Source organism: Heteronotia binoei, chromosome 15 (genome assembly GCF_032191835.1).
Source record: "Heteronotia binoei isolate CCM8104 ecotype False Entrance Well chromosome 15, APGP_CSIRO_Hbin_v1, whole genome shotgun sequence".
Taxonomy (NCBI): domain Eukaryota; kingdom Metazoa; phylum Chordata; class Lepidosauria; order Squamata; family Gekkonidae; genus Heteronotia; species Heteronotia binoei.
The window spans coordinates 64,694,509-64,716,997 of NC_083237.1; the positions used below are offsets into that span (position 1 = coordinate 64,694,509).

The window sequence follows — 22,489 nt, forward strand, 5'->3', positions numbered from 1 at the left end:
GTGTATTCATTTAAACATTCCTCTGAGCATCACTATTGCATTTTTGCATGTTTTAGAAGAGATAAAATTCAGTCCATGACCACGGAAGAGCTGATGCCAGATGTATTATGAACTGAAGTTTCATTAGCATATATGATCTACTCTGAGTGGTGAGTCTATTGTGCCAATAATAATGTTGGAAGATTTGGGTTGTGGATTTCCTTATATATTCTTGTGTGTTATCTGTGTATGTGTGTATATACACACACAGAGAGAGGGGGGGGGGAGAGAGAGAGAGAGACAGCCCCGTGGCACAGAGTGGTAAAGCTGCAGCGCTGCAATTCAAGCTGAGTTCAGGGGGAGGGACAGTGGCTCAGTGGTAGAGCATCTGCTTGGTAAGCAGAAGGTCGCAGGTTCAATCCCTGGCATCTCCAAAAAAGGGTGCAGGCAAATAGGTGTGAAAAACCTCAGCTTGAGACCCTGGAGAGCCGCTGCCAGTCTGAGAAGACAATACTGACTTTGATGGACCGAGGGCCTGATTCAGTATAAGGCAGCTTCATATGTTCATATGTCTAAGGGGAGTGATGGTGGCTCAGTGGTAGAGCATCTGCTTGGGAAGCAGAAGGTCCCAGGTTCAATCCCTGGCATCTCCAAAAAAGGGTCCAGGCAAATAGGTGTGAAAAGCCTCAGCTTGAGACCCTGGAGAGCCGCTGCCAGTCTGAGAAGACAATACTGACTTTGATGGACCGAGGGCCTGATTCAGTATAAGGCAGCTTCATATGTTCATATGTTCAGGTAGCCGGCCCAAGGTTGACTCAGCCTTCCATCCTTCCAAGGTCAGTCAAATGAGTCCCCAGCTTGCTGGGGGGAAGTGTAGAGGACTGGGGAAGGCAATGGCAAACCACCCTATAAAAAGTTTGCCGTGAAAACGTTGTGATGTGACGTCACCTTTACCTTTATATATATATATATATATATATATATATATATATATATATATATATATATATATATATATATATATATATATATATATATTACGTAATATATATTACGTGTTATTACTAGATGTATTCTTGCACGTATTTTCGAAACTGAGTCATGTGAAGTTGAGTGAAAGCACCCCTGAGGATGCCACACTCCCCCTGATGGGGTCCCCACTGCCAAGCCCCACCTCTCCACGACAGATCAGCTGGCCAGTGGGGAGAATTACCCTTCGAAATGAGAACCAGAACCAACAGGTTGCAATTAAATCAAAATAAATTTTGGCTAAAACGTTAGGAAGAACTTCCTGACCATTAGAGCGATTCCTCAGTGGAAGAGGCTTCCTCGGGAGGTGGTGGGCTCTCCTTCCTTGGAGGTTTTGAAACAGAGGCTAGATGCCCATCTGACAGCAATGAAGATCCTATGAATTTAGGGGGAGGTGTTTGTGAGTTTCCCGCATTGTGCAGGGGGTTGGACTAGATGACCCTGGAGGTCCCTTTCAACTCTAGGATTCGTGACCATTAGAGCGGTTCCTCAGCGAAACAGGCTTCCTCCTGGGGAGGTGGTGGGCTCTTCTTCCTTGGAGGTTTTTAAACAGAGGCTGGATGGCCATCTGACAACAATATGGATCCTGTGAATTTAGGGGGAGGTGTTTGTGGGTTTCCTGCATTGTGCAGGGGGTTGGACTAGATGACCCTGGAGGTCCCTTCCAACTCTATGGTTCTATGACTCACAAAATCTCCTCCCCTGCCACAAATTGTGTTAGACCTTATGGCGCTCCTGGGCTCAGGCTCTTTTCTATTGCCACATACAGACTAATGGGGCTGCCCATCCTGAGCGGTTCCTCAGTGGAACAGGCTTCCTCCTTGGGAGGTGGTGGGCTCTCCTTCCTTGGAGGTTTTTCAGCAGAGGCTAGATGGCCATCTGACAGCAATGAGGATCCTGTGAATTTAGGGGGAGGTGTTTGTGAGTTTCCTGCATTGTGCAGGGGGTTGGACTAGATGACCCTGGAGGTCCCTTTCAACTCTAGGATTCGTGACCATTAGAGCGGTTCCTCAGCGAAACAGGCTTCCTCCTGGGGAGGTGGTGGGCTCTCCTTCCTTGGAGGTTTTTAAACAGAGGCTGGATGGCCATCTGACAACAATATGGATCCTGTGAATTTAGGGGGAGGTGTTTGTGGGTTTCCTGCATTGTGCAGGGGGTTGGACTAGATGACCCTGGAGGTCCCTTCCAACTCTATGGTTCTATGACTCACAAAATCTCCTCCCCTGCCACAAATTGTGTTAGACCTTATGGCGCTCTTGGGCTCAGGCTCTTTTCTATTGCCACATACAGACTAATGGGGCTGCCCATCCTGAGCGGTTCCTCAGTGGAACAGGCTTCCTCCTTGGGAGGTGGTGGGCTCTCCTTCCTTGGACGTCTTTCAAGAGAGGCTAGATGGCCATCTGACAGCAATGAGGATCCTGTGAATTTAGGGGGAGGCGTTTGTGAGTTTAGAGTGGTTCCTCAGTGGAACAGGCTTGGAAGGTGGTGGGCTCTCCTTCCTTGGAGGTCTTTCAACAGAGGCTAGATGGCCATCTGACAGCAATGAGGATCCTGTGAATTTAGGGGGAGGGGTTTGTGAGTTTGGAGTGGTTCCTCATTGGAAGAGGCTTCCTCCTTGGGAGGTGGTGGGCTCTCCTTCCTTGGATGTTTTTCCACATAGGCTAGATGGCCATCTGACAGCAACGAAGATCCTGCGAATTGGGCCGGTCATGAGAGGGAGAGCAGGAAGAGCTGCATCAGCACTTAGTTCTCGTGGCCCCTTCTTACATGCCCAGGGAGGTGCTGTTCGCCACTTTGGGGTCAGGAAGCAATTTTCTCTGGGCCTTTTTGGCCAAGGATCCTGGAGGTTTCTGGCCACCTTTGGGCCATGAAATGGGGGGCAGGGTGTCACTGGGAGGGTGTGTGTGGGGAAGGTGTCTGTGAATTCCCTGCATTGTTCAAGGGGTTGGACTAGACCAGGGGTGGCCAGCAGTAGCTCTCCAGATGTTTTTTGCCTACAACTCCCATCAGCCCCAGCCAACATGGCCAATGGCTGGGGCCGATGAGAGTTGTAGGCAAAAAAACATCCAGAGAGCTACCGTTGGCCACCCCTGGCCGTTCCATTCTATGATCCAGCAGGGCTCTCCTTAGGTTCCAATATGCAGTACTGGTAAATCCCCTTCTTCATTCAGTTGCAGGGCTGGATCTAGGGGGGGGGGGGCAGAGGGGGGGTGCTTGCCCTGGGCGCCGACGGGGGGGGGGGGCGCCAAATTGGACATGAAGCCCATCGTAGTCTATGGGATCATAAGACAGAATGGCCCAAAAGGGGGCGTCGTTTTTTAATTCCCCCCCCTTCAAAAAGCATGTAGATCTTCCAAAAGAAGATAGAACTTTAATCAGGTACTTGCTCTCAGCTGCTAGGACATTGTATGTGCAGCTGTGGAAGCAAGAAAAAATACCAGAGAAATGGGACTGGATTATAAAAGTTATGTCATGGAGTGAAATGGACAAACTAACAAGAAAACTAAGAGACTATGATTTGGAACGCTTTAAGTTGGAGTGGAAGAAGTTCAGAAGATACGTCGAAAAAGAGTGGAAAATAAAAGGACATTGGACAATCTTTGATAATGATTAAGTTTTTAAAATAAGAATATAACTTTTGGTTTTTTAACAGTTAAGGGTACCTTTAATATTTGTTTCCTTTAAGTAAATAACACTGACGGGGGTCAAGTAATGGGGGGAGGGGTGGGGGAAAAGTAAGATATGGGGTAGAAATTTTTTTTCTTTTTCTTTAAGTTTCTATAAGTTGTAGATATAGTTTTGCTACCATATGTTACTAATAAAAATTGTTTATCTCAAAAAGCATGTAGATCCGGTCCCGTTCAGTTGCGATCCGGTGCTCTAAAAATTATGCATTTCCTTGCATCTTATTGATACCCTGATCTCATAGAAGGGCGAAGGGCTATTAACAGCACATCCCCTTAACAGTTCTGGTGGTTCACTTCTATTACTAAATTAATGAACGTAAGAAGTTAATGACTGTAGAAATGAATGTCTGCTTTTCAAGAACAGAGCCAGACCCAGTTCAGCTTGGCAGTCGTACCCTCTGGGAAAGGGGCCCTTCTTCCTGAGCTCAGCTGACACCAGTTGGTTAGCAAGCTCTAGAAGCCCCACTGGAGCTCTTTGCAAAGCTTCAGCTCCTTTGCAAATTCAAATGGGACAACTTTGCTTTACTTACGTCGTGGCATTCCTCACAATCTACAGAGCAAAGCAAGATTGAACTCTGACTTGTGCGTGCAGATCCCATGATAACCAGGATAGGTGCTTCTGGTGGTCCAAGGCAAGTGAGAAGCAGAAGCGGTTTGCCACCGCCTTCCTTCTGCAGAGCCTTCCTTGGTGGTCTCCCTTCCAAGACTTGACCCTGCTTAGCTACCAAGATCTGATGAGATCAGGCCAAACCATGCTGCCTTCTCTCCCACCTGCCTATGTACAAGGGCAATAACATGCAGAGGTCTTATGATGGATTCGACCTGGGGTCCACCATCCAGCCCAGCATTCTGTCTCCAGTCGGGGACAGAACGATGCCCACGGGATGCTGACAACCTGAGCAGAATGTCGGTAGCCAGAGGTAGCCTCCGGCAATGGAGGGGGAATGTGGAGTAACAAACCATGGACTAAGGCAAAGCAATGGATTTAAGGCAGATCAGACACAGGAGTCTTTGCCTTCCTCGAAGCGACACCTGTTAATCTACCCAGTCCCGTTTTATCCCACTCCTCCTTCAAGCTCTGGATGGTGTACCTGGTCCCTCCCTTCTTCAGTTTATCCTCACAACAGCCCTGCAAGGTTGGCCCAGTGAGCTTCCACACCAGGGTGGACATATGAACCCGGCTCTCCCAGATCTGACCACAGTGAGTTCTCTAACAGGATAAAAGCAAGATATTTGCATCATAAATAAATCCGTCCAGCTGATTGATTTTGAAAGCTACGCTCACCGCAAACAAGAATTAAAACGCAATTAACTGTTACTGTTCTTTACCCCCCCCCTCCCCCGGTACACACTTCATTTGCTCACGTGAGCCGTTTCCTCTCTGCCTTTCCAGGAGGGTCTATATTTACCCTGTTTCCTCACTGGACTTACATCTCAGCAGGGATGTATTTTCACTGCTAACAGCAAGGTATGCTACAATGCATCTGGAGCATCTAAAGGTGTGAGCTTTTTCACTGGCAGGTATCTTCACCTGCCTCCCCGCCCCAGCAGAGGTGATAATGAAGCCAAAGTGAGAGAACACCTGGAGAACAATTGCTAAGGAGGCACCTGAGCTACAAACAGATCTGAGCATACTGGGATGTTTGGAATACTGTAGCAGACGCCCGGCCTGTAGCTACAGTGGGGCCCGGGGGGGGAGCAGGCTAGGGTTACCAAGTCCAATTCGAGAAATATCTGGGGACTTTGGGGGCGGAGCCGGGAGACTTTGGGGGTGGGGCCAGGAGACATTAGGGGTGGAGCCAAGATCAAGGCCACGTGCCCCCGTCCCGAACCCGTGTTAGAGCCCCCTTCCTCCTGCCTCCCCCGCCCGGGAGACTCACTTGAGGTTGTCGAGGGAGCGGACGTTGCGGGTGGTGCTGCCGTGCCTGCCGCCCCAGCTGCGCGACCGCCTGAACATACCGGCGGCTGCATCGCCTCGCCTCCGCTCTCCGGCTACGGCCTGGCTCCCCTCATCGGCATCGCCTCTGCCGGCCCCGCACTGCCATTCGGCCGCCACACACAGCTGCCCAGCCGCAGAAGGAGCCGCGCGGGACACGCCGGGAAATGTAGTCTTCGAGGAGACACCACCCGGCAGCCGGAGAGGACGCAAGGACTACGAGTCCCAGTGTGCACCTCGCGAAGGGAGCAAATAGCAGGCCGGCGGTGGGCGGGTCTTTGTGACCCGGAGGAAGGGAGGAGCCTGAAGCCTGCAAGGGAGGCAGGCGGGGAAAGAGTGTCTCTGTTTGAGAGAGTGGCACCAAAATTGGTGCCGTTTCCCCCCCCCCCCACTTCCTGATTTTTGGAGAGCAGGGGAGGAGGCTGCAAATTTGGGGGTCCCCCGCCAGGGCGGGGGTGTTGGGAAGCCTGGGCCAGGCCCATCCTTTCCACTCCCCCTTCCAACGCTATGGCCCCTCCATTGGAGTGCCCCCCCCAATCTGTTCCCTTTGCTCACTGCCACTATGAACAAGGAGTAGCTTTGCTGCAGGCCTTTTCGCTTTCTTCTCTCCCCTTTCCTAACACACCTTGCAGAGCAAAAGGAAGGGAGGAGAGTCAAGAGGTCTCTGTCTTTCTGAGAGAGGGACACATAAGAAAGGGGTGGGGGGAGCGGAGCTGCTGTGACTGCCCAGGCATGAAGGGGGATTAGCTTGTGGAATTCAAGTCAGCTTACAGTTCCATGAGCCCTGGGCTGCCAAACTGGGTGGCCCCTCCCCAAACAACAAGTCCTTCTGTGGGCCCCACCAAACACGAAATCCTGGCTACGGCCCTGGCAGATGCCCTTGTGGACACTGTGATGCCCCTCCCATTGGCCTGGGTCCATGAACCCCACCGCCATGCCCACGCAGTGAGATCACTGGGGGTTTCCTCCACTTCCTTGGATGCAGCAACATGTGCCAAGGGTATGGTTGCCAACACCAGACTGGAAAATTCCTGGAGATTTGGGGATGGAGCCCAGGGAGGGTGGAGTTTGGGCCTATATCTCTGTAGTTGGAAGATGGGCTGTAACTCCAGGGGATCCCCAGGTCCCACCTGGAGGCTGGCAACCCTATGATGGTTCCTGAAGATTTCCTGGAATTACAACTGATTTCCAAATGACAGCGATCAGTTCCCATCGAGAAAATGGCTGCTTTGACAGTCAGACTCTACCTCGCTGAGGTCCCACCCCTTTAACTCTTCTTTTCCCATAGCTGCATATCAAAGCTAAGAACCCCCTCTACTTTCTCACCTCCCTTTTTCTTTTCCCACCTTTGAGTAGCAAATGTAGGAATGCCGCAACTTTGATGATGGAGGGAAAGGAGGCACCTCCCGTGAATAGCTCCCATTTATTGCTTATCAACTGTAGCAAGAATGCATGGGACCGAGGGAAGTTTTAACCGCAAGATAGTAGTTTGCATAATTGTAATAGTTCACACATCCTTGTTATGTCTTTAAGTTTGGGCACTCGGTCTCTAAAAGGTTCGCCATCACTGCCATAGGTTATAATGGAGAACTGATTTGTGGGCATCGGGGTGGGGGGTAGAAGTAGAGGCGGGGGGGGTAGTTCTGAGCAGGAATGCACAGGAATGCAGTTCTGGCTGGCTTGGTGTCAGGGGGTATGGCCTAATATGCAAATAACTTCCTGCTGGACTTTTTCTACAAAAAGCCCTGTGCAAAACAATGGTGACTCCAAGGGGTGTGGCCTAATATGCAAATAAGTTCCTGCTGACTTTTTCTACAAAAAAGCCCAGGGTAGAGGCACCAAATTTTGAACATAAGCATCTGGTGCCTCTCCTCAAAACACCCTCCAAGTTTCAAAAGAAGTGGACCAGGGGGTCCAATTCTATGAGCCCCAAAAGAAGGTGCCCCTCTCCTTCATTATTTCCTATGGAAGGAAGGCATTGAAAAGGTGTGCTGTCCCTTGAAATGTAATGGCCAGAACTCCCTTTGAAGTTCAGTTTTGCTTGTCACAACATAAACAGAGAGAGGCTAGATGGCCATCTGACAGCAATGCTGATCCTGTGAATTTAGGGGGAGGCATTTGTGAGTTTCCTGCATTGTGCAGGGGGTTGGACCTGGAGGTCCCTTTAGGGTTGCCAAGTCCAATTTAAGAAAAATCTGGGGACTTTGGGGGTGGAGCCAGGAGACATTTGGGTGGAGCCAAGATCAAGGCTATGACAAGCATAATTGAACTCCAAAGGGAGTTTTGGCCATCACATTTAAAGGGACAGCACACCTTTTCAATGCCTTCCTTCCATAGGAAGTAATGAAGGAGAGGGGCACCTTCTTTTGGGGCTCCTAGAATTGGACCTCCTGGTCCAATCGTTTTGAAACATGGGAGATATTTTGGGGAGAGGCACTAGATGCTGTACTGAAAATTTGGTGCATCTACCTCAAAAAACAGCCCCCCGAGAGTCCCAGATACCCGTGGATCAATTCTCCATTATTTTCGATGGGAATAAATCTCCATAGGGAATAATAAGAGTTCCAAGCAGACATTTCCCCCCCCCCTCCCCTCCTCCGCTTTCTAATGACCCTGAAGCAGGGGGGGGGGCCTCCAAACCGGGGGATCACCTGCCCCCACCTGGGGATTGGCAACCCTAGGTCCCTTCCAACTCTATGATTCTATGAGCCTTGCTCCTGGCTCCACCCCCAATGTCTCCTAGGTCCACCCCCAAAGTCTTCTGGCTCCATTCCAAAAGTCCCCAGATATTTGTTGAATTGGACTTGGCAACCCTAAAGAGCTGAAAACTAACATGTTGCGATCTAAGCGCGTTTTGCTCCTGAGCTGCCTCCTGCATAGTTTCACATTCAGGGCTTTTTTTGAGCAGTTCCGGCAGGCTTGGTTCCAGGGGGTGTGGCCTAATATGCAAATGAGGTCCCACTGAGCTTTTCCTGCAAAAAAGCCCTATGTGAAACAATGGTGATGTCAGTGGATGTGGCCTAAAATGCAAATAAGTTCCTGCTGGGCTTTTTCTACAAAGAAAGCCCTGTTCGCATTTATATCAAACAACAGCCCCACCATAGACAAGGACCATCACCCCGCAATAAGCTCCCAATACAACGCCAAGCTTCCTTCGCAACCTCCGCAGAGTGACCACCTGAGGATGGGCGCCTCCCTCGGCTGCACAGGTAACAGTCTGGGACCAAAACTACAACTCCCGGCATGCACGGCAGCGATCCTCTCCGTTCTTTGGGCACGAGTGGCCAATTAGGGGAAGCCCTGAGGTTGCGTCAGGGGCCAGGCGGCCAATAGGAAACAGGCGTGGCCAGATTTGAATTGGAGTGCGGTGGAAAGCGAGTGTTGCGGGGCGGTAAGTGGTGCGTTGCGGGGAGAGAATCGCTTTGGACAGTTTTTGGACCTTCTGCAGGATTTCTTTCTGTCCTTTTCTCCTAAAGCATAGCAATCAATCACGACCCAGGAGCAAAACCCAATTAAGATGTTGGCAACCTCCTTATCACTGCTCTGGTCGGGGTGCCAGCCTCCAGGTGGGACCTGGAGATCCCCCGGAGAGCAGCTCATCTCCAGACTACGGAGATCGGGTCCCCCTGGAGAAAAGGGATGCTTTGGAGGGGGGACTCTAGGGCAGACCCCTCCCCAGGCTCCACCCCCCCCCCCCACATATCCAGGATTTTCCCAACCTGAGCCCACTCCCCCATCTCCCACTGGTGATCAGGAGGTACCTTTCTTATTTTATATATATAAATAGTCTTTATTTGTTATGCTATTTAGTCCATTACAACAAATATTTTTATTTCCAACCCACCCTTCCTCCCTCCCCCGCCCAACCCTTTGCTCCTAGTCTCTTCCCCCCAGCCATGGGCACCAAGTCTTAGTCTTCCATGTCCGTCCTTCCTTCTATCGCTCTCCATTCTAGGTAGGTCTTCCATCTGGTCATAATTTGGTCAGGAGGTAGCTAGCAACCCTATGAGGTGCACTACTGGGGAGTGAGCGAAAGTTTTGTTACTCTTCTTCCCCCCTATAGAGAACTGGTGGTGGGAAGCCTCTTTCCCCTCTGTGAGGGTGCTTTGGGAGAGATCCAGTTGGGCAGCTGTCTTGGTCGGAAGCAACAGAACAAAGTTGGAGTCGTGGAGCACCTTGAAGACCAACAAAGTTTTATTGTGTGCCAAGCACACCTCCTCAGACAGAATGGAACAAAGAGAATCGTACATATAGAGGGGTGAGCAGTAAATTAGCGTACAGAATAATGATGTTTTAAATGGATTAAAAGAATAATAAGCTTGGTTCTAGGGCTGTCGGTTGTTAGGATTCAACTGGGGGAGAGAACAACATCACAAGGATATAAATATGTCGGGATTGGAGACTGATGTGGCCTTGATGGCACAGCTGTCATTAGGTGCCTTAATTGTCAAGAGTAATAAATTGAGAGTCTGTTGCCATGCTTCTACCACCATTATTTTTATGAACAGAATTAGCACCTGAAGTGTTTTTGTTTTAAATTGGAATGTTTTTAAGATTAATGTGATTTTAAACCCTTGTATAATTATATGGACATGTTGTTAGCCGCCCTGAGCCTGCTTCGGCGGGAAGGGCGGGATATAAATAAAAATTTTTATTATTATTATTATGCTCCACTGGTCTCCTCTCAAGCATGGGTTAAACAACATCCTTTTCTTAGAGTTGCTCTGGCAGAGAGATCTCTGTTCTGATATATTGCATCGTACTTTTCATTCAGTCTGAGGAGGTGTGCTTGGCACATGAAAACTCACACTTTGACTAAAACTTTGTTGGTCTTAAGGGTGCTTGACTGGACTCCCGCTTTGTGCTATATGAGATGGTAGCAGTGGCCTTTCTCACATCTCTGATAACAGCTTCCTCTGCAGAGCCAGCCAACATGGGGAAAGTGTTGGACCCAGGTTTAAATCTGCACTGTCATGGAAGCTTGGGCCAGTCACAGATTCTTAGTCTAACCTACCTCACAGGGTTCTTCTGAGAGTAAAATGGAGGAGGGGAAAAGTTGTTAAAACAATTTTATTGGTAACATATAGTAATAAATCTATATCTTACATCTTTAAAAACTTCTTTTATCTGCCCATATATTACTTTCTACCCACCCACCCCCGTTACTGCCAGTGTTATTTACTTAAAAAGCAAATATTTAAAGGTACCCTTAACTATTAAAACAAAAATTTATATTCTTCTTCTTTTTAAAACTTAATCATTATCAAAAATTGTCCAATGTCCTTTTATTTTCCACTCTTTTTCTACATATCTTCTAAACTTTTTCCACTCCGTCTTAAAAACCTCTAAATCATAGTCTCTTAATTTTCTTGTTAATGTGTCCATTTCACTCCATGTCATAACTTTTATACTCCAATCCCATTTCTCTGGTATTTTTTCTTGCTTCCACAACTGCGCGTACAATGTCCTAGCAGCTGAGAGCAAGTACCAGATTAAAGTTCTGTCTTCTTTTGGAAATTTTTCCATTTGTAATCCCAACAAAAAAGTCTCTGCAGAGTTGCAGAGGAGGGGAAAAGTTGTAAGCTGCTTCGTGTCCCCCTTTGGGGAGAAAAAAAAGAAGAGATTGGATTTCTACCCTGCTCTTTTTTCTTGCTTCCACAACTGCGCATACAATGTCCTAGCAGCTGAGAGCAAGTACCAGATTAAAGTTCTATCTTCTTTTGGAAATTTTTCCATTTATAATCCCAACAAAAAAGTCTCTGCAGAGTTGCAGAGGAGGGGAAAAGTTGTAAGCTGCTTCGTGTCCCCCTTTGGGGAGAAAAAAAGAAGAGACTGGATTTCTACCCAGACTCTTAGAGCGGCTTACATTCTCCTTTCTCTTCCCCTCCTCACAACAGACACCCTGGGAGGGAGGTTGGGCTGAGAGAGCTCTGAGAGAACTGGAACTGGCCCAAGGTGCACCCAGCTGGCTGCATGAGGAGGAATCATACTTTCCAGATTAGAATCCACTGCTCTTAACCACTAGATCAAACTGGCAGGGCATATATCTGAACAAATACATAAAGAAAGACAAGCAGATGTGAAAAAAAAAGTCACCTGCTTTATGGAGATCAAAACTCTTGGCAAAGGGACAAGAGTTAGGCTTAGTAAAAGAGCCGGCACCCTCAGTTTGGGTGGGATAAGGAAGGGACTTTGCATGGACCAAGCAAGAGGGGAGGGTGAAGAGGCCACCAGGGTCCTGAAAATAAAGTCACCCTGCAAGACAGTGTTTAGAAGACAGACAGGGTTTTGCACTCGTGCCCCAGGACAACAGTAACAGTAACAAGTAAGGATTTATGTAATGCTTTTAAAACGAGACAAAAAATCAAAGGAAAACCGCACCGTGTCAAAAATCAATGCCTTGTCTTTAAAATGCATGTTGCGTCACTCTGCCCAACTCTGCAGCGACCCTACGTGGGGGTTCGCACTTTAATGGATGTAACGACACGCTAAACAGAACTCAAGTAGAAGATGAAGAAGATATTGGATTTATATCCCGCCCTCCACTCCGAAGAGTCTCAGAGCGGCTCACAATCTCCTTTACCTTCCTCCCCCACAACAAACACCCTGTGAGGTTGGTGGGGCTGGAGAGGGCTCTCACAGCAGCTGCCCTTTCAAGGACAACCTCTGCCAGAGGTATGGCTGACCCAAGGCCATTCCAGCAGGTGCAAGTGGAGGAGTGGGGAATCAAACCCGGTTCTCCCAGATAAGAGTACACACACTTAACCACTGGCTGTCAAAGGAAGCGACATCCCAGCTGATCCCAGGCTGGGGGGAGGGAGTGTCTCAGGACTAGGCGGGAGCCATCAGCCAAATAATGGCCAGAACCAAGGGCTCGGGGTAAGGCAGGCAAAGGCCAGGCTTCCGAATGTTGTGAGCCGTGGAAATCGGGTTCCAGAGGCAGCTGATTTGGGTGGTTGCATGTTGCCAGCTTTCTCCATGAATTTACAGACAGATCCTCCAACGGGCCTTCAGAAAGCGCCTTACTCAATACTTGTGCTGAAATCTGTGGACTCTGTGGATAAGGAGTGTTTCCAAACATGCCTATTTTTAAAAACGAAGGGCTGGATCCCTCTTTCCCTGCTCCTCTGGTGTTGTTAAAGTCAGGTGCTTTAAAATCTGAAGCCTTTTAGGGCCTCTGCTGACATAATCTGCGTGGGTTTCTTCTCACATGCGCTTGATGTCCCTGGGCAGAACGCCATCCCTGCAACCTAGGTCAGCACTTCCCAGAACAAAACAACAAACAGAGATCATATACCTTGAAACCAGGAAAAAGGAGAGCAAGCGCACGCACACACATTCAGCAGCTATGGAAGGCTGTTGTCTTCCCCTCCCTGCAAAAAAATCTCTACCTTTGAGTGTCTTGAAGAGGAATGCCGAGATGGGGGAGAGAGCGGGCGCCTCTGTTTTGCTGTCTGCTCAGCTGTGGGAATTCCTGCTGGGTGGCAACTTAACAGGTTGATGATCCAGTATAGCGCTAGTGAGAGAAGCTTGGGGGGAGCTTTGCTGAGATCTGACTCATCTGAGCTTTGACTCATGAGAGCTCCTAGACCGGGTTTGATTCCCCACTCCTCCGCTTGCACCTGCTGGCATGGCCTTGGGTCAGCCATAGCTCTGGCAGAGGTTGTCCTTGAAAGGACAGCTGCTGTGAGAGCCCTCTCCAGCCCCACCCACCTCACAGGGTGTCTGTTGTGGGGGAGGAAGGTAAAGGAGATTGTGAGCCGCTCTGAGACTTTGGAGTGGAGGACAGGATATAAATCCAATATCTTCTTCTTCTTCGTCTGTAAGGGGCTGCTGGGTTCAACTTTTGTTCTGCTACAGCAGATTTAAAAGGGTTGCCCACTAACAACATTCCCAGTTATTGGGTGGTGTAAGCCAATGTTTTGAGGGTGGTGACACTAGGCAAAGAGGTAAATCTTGGTTTTGCTTTTAGCTGCCCATCAGGAAACTGAGACTGATTGATGTATTGATATATTCGTTGTTTTAATTATGTAAATTATTGTTGCATTTTAATTCTTGTATTTTATTGTTAGAACTTTTATGTTGTGAGCCGCCCTGAGCCCGCTTTGGTGGGGTAGGGCGGGATATAAATCAAATGAAATGAAAATGAAATGAAAGAAATGTCTAAATTTTGGATCCAGTGGTTTTCAGAACTGCTGAATTCTGAACACGCTTGTCTTCCTGCCGTGTGTTGCCCAGCTGAATCTGTCTCATTTCACTGAAGTTCAGGATGCTTCTGAGCTACTGGCGCTTTTTTTTTTTTAACACAGATTGGGCAAAACACATTTGGAAGGGCAGCTTTTAAGAAACACAAGGTCCTGTCCCGAAGGTAAATGCAAACAGGGTGCCTGGCTGCAAAGCATATCAGAGGTGACGGCTTTTCTTTTTTCTGGAGAGGACACCTGTTATTAAACTCTACATTTATAATCTTGCAACAAATGAGTGCATCGATTAGCCGATACAATCAATCGATGAATGCCTTTGGGCCCTTAATCCCTTGTAGCTAAATGGAGCTGTAAATGCGTTGCCTTGGCAGCGTTAGAGCAAGGCATATTCCGTTCCAGGCTCTAAACTTCAGGAAGGTTGTTGACTCAGTGGGAAGGATTCGGGGGGAGAGGCACAACCTGCTACTTTCCTGCTCACCGAGTGCAGAGTTGCACGGAGCAGGGGAAATATTGACCCCTTGTAATCATAAGCAGCCCCATGGCACAGAGTGGTAAAGCCGCAGTACTGCACTCCAGACTCTCTGCTCACGACCTGAGTTCAATCCCAGCAGAATCTGGGTTCAGGTAGCCGGCTCGAGGTTGACTCAGCCTTCCATCCTTCCGAGGTCAGTAAAATGAGTACCTCAGCAAGAATGACCTTTCCACGTAAGACAAAACAGATTTCATTTACAAGCTCCGTACAGTGATCTGTAGATCTAACCCAGAATACTTTTGTAGGGAGGTAAAGGGCAGAGTGGTAAAGCTGCAGTACTGCAGTCCAAGCTCTCTGCTCACAACCTGAGTTCGATCCCAGCGGAAGCTGAGTGCAGGTACCGGCTCAAGGTTGAAGGAGCCCCGTGGCGCAGAGTGGTAAAGCTGCAGTACTGCAGTCCAAGCCCTCTGCTCACGACCTGAGTTCGATCCTGGCGGAAGTTGGGTTCAGATAGCCTGCTCAAGGTTGACTCAGCCTTCCATCCTTCCGAGGTCGGTAAAATGAGTCCCCAGCTGGGGGGGGGAGGGGAAGCGTAGATGACTGGGGAAGGCAATGCCAAACCACCCCGTAAAAAGTCTGCCATGAAAACGTTGTGATGAGACGTCACGCCGGAGTCGGAAACGACCGGCGCTTGCCTTTTTAATCGTGTTATACTGGCCAATGTTGAGTCTGTTCTGCTACTCAGAATTAAAGTTGAGGAGATTCTGCTTCACAGTTTGCTTGGGATTGTCAGGGATGTGAATTCATCACTCTGCGTATTAACGGGGCTACTGTCATCTTCTCTCTTTGAACACAGTTGTTCTGTAGCGATGGTACTCGTCCCATCCGCCGAACAGGGTAACGTGTCCGTGGTAGTCCGGGTGCGGCCCCAGACGTCGTGGGAGCAGGAGAGCCACCGCCCGAGTGTGGTGCAGGTGGTCAGCGACTGTCTGCTCGTGTTTGATCCGGAGGAGCCCGGTCTGCCAGGGGTCTTGGCAAGCCTCCAAGGGCATGACTCTGCTCCGAGACGGAAAGGCAAGGATCTGAAGTTCGTTTTTGACCGAGTGTTCAGCGAGAGCGCCACTCAGGCCGATGTTTTCGAGAGCACAACCAAAGAGATGCTGGATGGTGTCTTGAATGGCTACAATTGTTCTGGTAAGGAGGGATGGAGGAGGGCGGTGGGTGCCCACAAGGTGGGGCTGTTTGGGGGATGGCCAAGGCTCAGTGGCAGAGCATTTGCTGGGCAGGCAGAAGGTCACAGGTTCAATCCCCGGCATCTCCAGTTAAGACGAACAGATGATAGGAGGCCCACTGCCAGACAGGACAGCGAAAACTGACCTTGATAGGCCCATGGTTCAATTCTGTCTAATGCCACTTCATGTGGCCAATATTAGAGTAACACACTGCTTGACTAAAACACACAGAACTTCTCAAATCTGCTGCTGGTCATGATTCTCTGTAGTTCTTACTCGCTTCTCTCATGATGACATTGGATTGGATTTATATCCCGCCCTATATACTCTGAATCTCGGAGTCACAGAGTGGTCACAGTCTCCTTTACCTTCTCGCCCACCCACCCCCAAAACAGGACACCCTGTGAGGTAGGTGGGGCTGAGAGAGCTCTTACAGCAGCTGCCCTTTCAAGGACAACTCCTGCAAGAGCTATGGCTGGGCCAAGGCCATTGCAGCAGCTGCAAGTGGAGGAGTGGGGAATCAAACCCAGGTCTCCCAGATAAGAGAGCTCTGGCTGACCCAAGGCCATTCCAGCAGCTGCAAGTGGAGGAGTGGGGAATCAAACCTGGTTCTCCTAGATAAGAGAGCTCTGGCTGACCCAAGGCCATTCCAGCAGGTGCAAGTGGAGGAGTGGGGAATCAAACCCGGTTCTCCCAGATAAGAGAGCTCTAGCTGACCCAAGGCCATTGCAGCAGCTGAAAGTGGTGGAGTGGGGAATCAAACCCAGTTCTCCCAGATAAGAGAGCTATGGCTGGACCAAGGCCATTCCAGCAGCTGCAAGTGGAGGAGTGGGGAATCAAACCCGGTTCTCCCAGATAAGAGAGCTCTGGCTGACCCAAGGCCATTCCAGCAGCTGCAAGTGGAGGAGTGGGGAATCAAACCCGGTTCTCCCAGATAAAAGCCCGTGCACTTAACCACTACACCAAACTGACTCTCTCTCATGGCTTGTTCACTCTGTTGGCGATAAAATTAATGCACTGGAAATGTCATCTGGGACTTGGACCAGCCTGGTCTTTGGAAGTATCCTTACGTAATGCCTGGACTTTCTTGAGCTCTTTCTGTATACAAGCGTCTGTTGCTTAAGATCCCAAAATTGCCTTGAGCAGCTGCCTCGTCACAGATTTGCTCTGCCCGCACGGGGGCTGTATTCTAGGACGCTCTCTCAGCCGGTTGTGCTTCTGTCCCACCCTTCCTCTAAGGTTGGGTTGCCAACTCTGGGTTGGGAAATACTTGGAGATTTGGGGATCCTGAAGAGGGTGGGGTTTGGGAAGGAAAAGGACTTCATGAGGTATAATGCCAGAATTCCAAAGCGGCCATTTTCTCTAAGTAAAATAATCAGGGGTAATCCCAGGAGCTCTCCAGCCACTTCCTGGCGGTTGGAAGTTCAGTTCTAAGAAGTTCAGGTTGTCCTGTGTGCCTTTCCTCTCCTCTGCTGTGTCTCCACAAGAAGCCCTCTCTGAGGAAGGTGATGCTGAGAGAGAGAGACTCACACAAGTTCACCCAAAGAGCTTCAAGGCTCTAAGTTAGGGGTGTCAAACATGTGGCCCAGGGACCGAATCGGGCCCTCGAAGGGCTCCTATCAGACCCCCAAGCAGCTGGTTCTTGTCTGCTTCCTTCTCCCCCTCTCTTGCTTTATCTCAACTTGCTTTGCAAGGCTTGCTCAATCGCACAGGAGCTACAGAGCAAAACCTCAGTTTTCTCCATTGGTTGAGGCTCCTCCACCTCCTGGTCCCCTGGGGAGGGAGGGAAAGAGCCAGAGCTTCCTTTGCCCAGTTCCCTGGATCCCATGGGAGAGATTCAAAGAAAGCACCTTTAAGATCAACAAGTGCTAATGTTTTAAGCATGCTTTATTTTAAGCTTTTTAAAAAAAAAAAAATATATTGAGCCGTGTTTGCCTATGTCCTTTAAAAGGTTTATATCTCTGCTGCCTAATCTTAAATAGGTACACACATGGCCCAGCCCGACACAACACAGCCCAGCCCGGCCCAACACGGTCTCATTTATGTCAGATTTGACCCTCACAACAAATGAGTTTGACACACCCCTGCTCTAAGTCATCCAGCTCTGACCACTAAACTACACTGGCTCTTCGGCCTCGGGGTTTCATGCACTCAAGATTTTGAGTGTGGAGTAGTGCTTAGTGTTGTGTAGTGGTTAGGAGTACAGACTGTTATCTGGGAGAACCAGGTTTGGTTCCCTACTCCTCCACACGCGCCAACTGGTGTGACCTTGAGTCAGCCACGAGCTCTCTCAGTGCTGATCTCTCAAGAGCAGTTCCCGTCAGAGCTCTCTTAGCCCCACCTGCCTCACAGGGTGTCCATTGTGGGGAGAGGAAGGGAAGGAGATTGTAAGCTGCTCTGGGACTCCCGAGTGAAGGGCGGGGTAGAAATCCAATCTCTTCATCTTCTTTCTAGGGCAAGTCTATAAATGACCCATGGTTAGTGAGAATCATTCCAGACAACTGGGCAATTCTTTTGCTTATCGGCCGTTAATGCATGTGAATGAATGTCAGCTAGTAAGAATATGATGTTGTCCCGCTATAGCACCCCTCCCGTAGTTTTGACCCAGTTCACACCCTTCGTTGCCTTGATCCGATACTTGAAGCGTCTTGTTAACACCGTAGCCATGTCTCTCCTGAGGATGTGAGAAGTCTTGTAGCACTTTCCAAAGTGACACTCACAAGTTTTTTTTCCCCTTAAACGGGCTAGTATCGCTAGCACACTATGAAGCACGCGACACATTGTGAGCTGTGGCTTTTTAAGCTGAAGACATGGCAGGTTTTCCTCTCGTCCTACCAAGATCTGTTTTAAAGGATCAGCTGATCTCCTGTTTCTGCTGTGAGGGGATTCTGGGATTCAGTCCTTTTTCCCCTCTCAGAAAAGTGGGCCTCTTCCCTGCTGGGAAACTCTCTTGTTTAGCTTTTCTCAAAGGGTCAGGAATAAGGAGGTTGGCATAAAACTGTGAAAGGAGAGCTTTGAGTGCCGTCCACAAACGTAGACTGCTTGATATCCAGTTGCAACGTCTAACTGAGGCAGCTCGGAAAACTTGCTCCCCAAGCTATCTGGGTTTATCCCAGATTCCTGGGCTTTTAGCTCCCTATTTCCTCTTTTTAACTGATCCTCACCAAAGAAGAGCATTCATGCTGGCTAGATTTAATGCATTACCATCGGCCATCCTTTTCGGAAGATACCACAGAATCCCCCGCAATCTTAGACGATGCCCTTGTAGTCAAGGAGTCATCGAAACGGTCCCTCATGTTCTTTTGGACTGCCCTTTTTATAGCAGTCCACGTGCAAGATACCTAGATGCACTGCTTTCTGATCGTCAAGGCCTTTCTGACAATGCCAAGGTTCGTTTTTTACTCCACGGGAAACACAACTTTGTCCCTACTCACGTTGCTTGCTTTTTACAGGTTGCGATCCAAATCAGAGAGGCTTTTACTCATGCATAGCCCACTGCTGTTTTATGTCATTTAACTTTTGCTGGTTTTTTAAGGTTTTATTATATTCTATAGTGTCACTGTTGGTTTTAAAGTAGACTGTATTCTTGTATTAATGCCGGTAAAGGTTTATGGTATGTATGAGTGCCGTCCAGAGGAAAGGCAAAATGAAAATGTGCTAAATGTGAGTGTTTGACCCTTGGCTAAGTTGACCCCTCCTAGGTTTGGGGTGCAAAGTCAGTTCAAAGTCTTAAGAAACTACAATCGAATTTCTAGTCCCAAATAGGCTTCTGCGTTTAATGACATTAGAGAATATCAGTGAAATAAGGCTTCTGTATGTAATATGCGCTTAATAGCGGATGTGTTCGCGCAAAGCAGGAGGGTGAGGTGAACGCATCCCAAAATGGGTGCTGAAAGAGGCGGAGTCAAACACGATAACTCCCTCCTGACTTTGCGAAGAGTCGCTTCAGCCACTGCAGGGTTTGCACTTTTGCTGTCTGGGGCTTCTCAAGCAAAAGATGCTTCAATCAAGACGTTAGATCCAGTGGATGCTAAGTTCGTTGAACGCAATCTTAAATCTGTATCGAAATTAGCACCAAATTATTTTAAACTGCTTCATACTTTTAATGTAAACGTTTTTATTGTAAGTTATGTGTTTGTGAGCCGCCCTGAGCCTGCTTCAGCGGGGAGAGCGGGATAGCCAATAAAATAAAATAAATCAATCCTTTTGGAGAGCTGGTTTGGTGTAGTGGTTAAGTGTGTGGACTCTTATCTGGGAGAACCGGGTTTGATTCCCCACTCCTCCACTTGCACCTGCTAGCATGGCCTTGGGTCAGCCATAGCTCTGGCAGAGGTTGTCCTTGAAAGGGCAGCTGCTGTGAGAGCCCTCTCCAGCCCCACCCACCCCACAGGGTGTCTGTTGTGAGGGAGGAAGGTAAAAGAGATTGTGAGCCGCTCTGAGACTCTGCGGAGTGGAGGGCGGGATATAAATCCAATATCTTCATTTACCTCACAGGGTGTCTGTTGTGAGGGAGGAAGGTAAAGGAGATTGTGAGCCGCTCTGAGACTCTTCGGAGTGGAGGGCGGGATATAAATCCAATATCATCATCTACCTCACAGGGTGTCTGTTGTGGGGGAGGAAAGTAAAGGAGATTGTGAGCCGCTCTGAGAGAGTGGAGGGCGGGATATAAATCCAATATCATCTTCTTCTTCCTTCTGTGCCACAGTGTTTGCCTACGGTGCCACAGGGGCTGGGAAGACGCACACCATGCTGGGCTCTGAGAAAGATCCAGGCATCATGTACCTCACCATGGCGGAGCTGTACAAGAAGATCGAGGCCACGAAAGAGGAGAAGCATTGCGAAGTGCTCATCTCCTACCAAGAGGTATTGCCCTCGCTTGTCTTTCAAGCTGCGGCTTCGCAGCAGTCGTGCCAGACTTTTCACAGCCTCAAAACACGGGGAAGTCAGAACCGTAGTCAGCCCCCGTTTCCCTCGCCTTGTGCTTCATGTGGACTCCGTGCCTTTTTAAGCGTGTGTATCTTTTTGTCTCCAGGTGTACAACGAGCAGATCCATGATTTGCTGGAACCCAAGGGCCCTCTGGCTGTCCGGGAAGACCCGGAGAAAGGGGTGGTGGTTCCGGGCCTCTCTTTTCATCAGGTGGGTAGGCGGGCTGCTTGGCAGGCAGCAAAACACCAGGGGCGGTTTCGGGGGCAGCTTAAGGGCACGCTCATGCTTACTCAGAATTACGTCTCAAGGAATTTGACCTCACCCACTCCCAGGTTGTCCCAGTCGGATTGCAAAGAATTGTGGGGCTGTTTGACATGGCGCAGAGCGGTAACGCTGCAGTCCTGCGGTCCAAGCTCTGCTCACGACCTGAGTTCAATCCCAGCAGAAGCTGGGTTCAGGTAGCCGGCTCGAGGTTGACTCAGCCTTCCATCCTTCCGAGGTCGGTCAAAGGAGTACCCAGCTTGCCTGGGGGTAAAGCGTACACGACTGGGGAAGGGAATGGCAAACCACCCCGTACAAAGTCTGCCGTGAAAACGTCGTGATGCGACGTCACCCCAGAGTCAGAAATGACTGGTGCTTGCACAGGGGACTACTTTTTTTGACATTTTATCTGGTTTATCTGCGGCCTAGGCTGCGGGAACTGCACTGGCTGCCAATTGTGTACCGAGTTTGCTACAAGGTGCTGGTTATTACCTTTAAAGCCCTATATGGCCGAGGACCTGCCTACCTTAGGGACCGTCTCTCCCCATATGTTCCCCAGAGAGTACTGAGATCTAGTTCGCAAAACCTTCTGAAAATCCCTGGTCCAAAGGAGGCCAAGTTAGAGACAACAAGGGAGCAGGCGGGCGCTACAGGATCTTAATCAGTTCCGTAGGGCCTGTAAAACCGCCCTCTTCCGACTTGCCTTTTAAGGTGGAACCATGGCAATAATATCAAGTCATCTTTATAGATGTACTGAAATTGTAGCACCATTAAGTTATGCTGGTTTTTAGACTACTTATTTAACTTAAATTAATTTAATTCATGAATTGTATTTTAATTGTTATTTTCTGATTTTATTGTTGTATCATTTATTTATTTTTTATTTATATCCCGCCCTTCCCAACAAGTGGCTCAGGGCGGCTTGTACCATGTCTTGTAAGCCGCCCTGAGCCTGCCTTGGCGGGGAGGGCGGGGTATAAATAAAAATTTATTATTATTATTATTATTATTATACTCCCGTGGGGTGCAAGGTGCTCGACAGATCTCAGTCCTGAATCTGTCCCCATTCCTAGCAGAAAAGCAGGGCAGAAGTATGTGAACTTAGTGATTGTTGCTGAACGTGTGAGATGTAAGAAACTGCTGTGTGCGAGTTTCCTGCAGCTGGGGTGGGGTGGAGCCGTTCCTGGGGCCACAGCCGCGGAGCGTCTTCCCGACCCTCTCCTGTTCTCTGGTGTCTCCCAACTCCTTTTAGCCCAAAACTGCAGAGCAGCTGCTACAAATGTTGGCGCGAGGGAATCAAAACCGCACGCAGCATCCCACGGACATCAATGCCACTTCTTCCCGCTCCCACGCCATCTTCCAGGTAAGCACAGCCTTGGTTAGAAACAGCAGCAGCCGCAGGCGATGGAAGCCCGCGATTCCCGTCTCCCCGCCGCTTAGCTCATTTCAACCTGGCCGCCCTGCAGAGATGTCGGAAACCTGAGGGCTGTTGACTTCAGCCTGTAAGGCCTGGCAGGAAACAGAATGCTGGGCAGGATCAGTCTTTTGCCTGGTCAGCTCATCTGGTTATATAGAAGAAGAAGATATTGGATTTATATCCCGCCCTCCACTCCGAAGAGTCTCAGAGCGGCTCACAATCTCCTTTCCCTTCCTCCCCCCACCACAGACACCCTGTGAGGTGGGTGGGGCTGGAGTGGGCTCTCCCAGCAGCTGCCCTTTCAAGGACAACCTCTGCCAGAGCTATGGCTGACCCAAGGCCATG

General features: G+C 49.2%; 1 protein-coding gene across 1 annotated transcript in view; it reads left to right on the plus strand.

Moving 5' to 3' along the window:
- Window positions 1–15,176: 15,176 nt before the first annotated feature.
- Window positions 15,177–22,489, plus strand: part of KIF18B (kinesin family member 18B) — a 28,059-nt gene continuing 20,746 nt past the window's right edge. Inside the window, exons 1-4 of the mRNA XM_060255674.1 lie at window positions 15,177–15,501; window positions 20,245–20,402; window positions 20,572–20,676; window positions 21,980–22,090. Of these exons, the coding sequence (XP_060111657.1) occupies window positions 15,177–15,501; window positions 20,245–20,402; window positions 20,572–20,676; window positions 21,980–22,090 (699 nt within the window). The remainder of the gene's footprint in view (window positions 15,502–20,244; window positions 20,403–20,571; window positions 20,677–21,979; window positions 22,091–22,489) is intronic.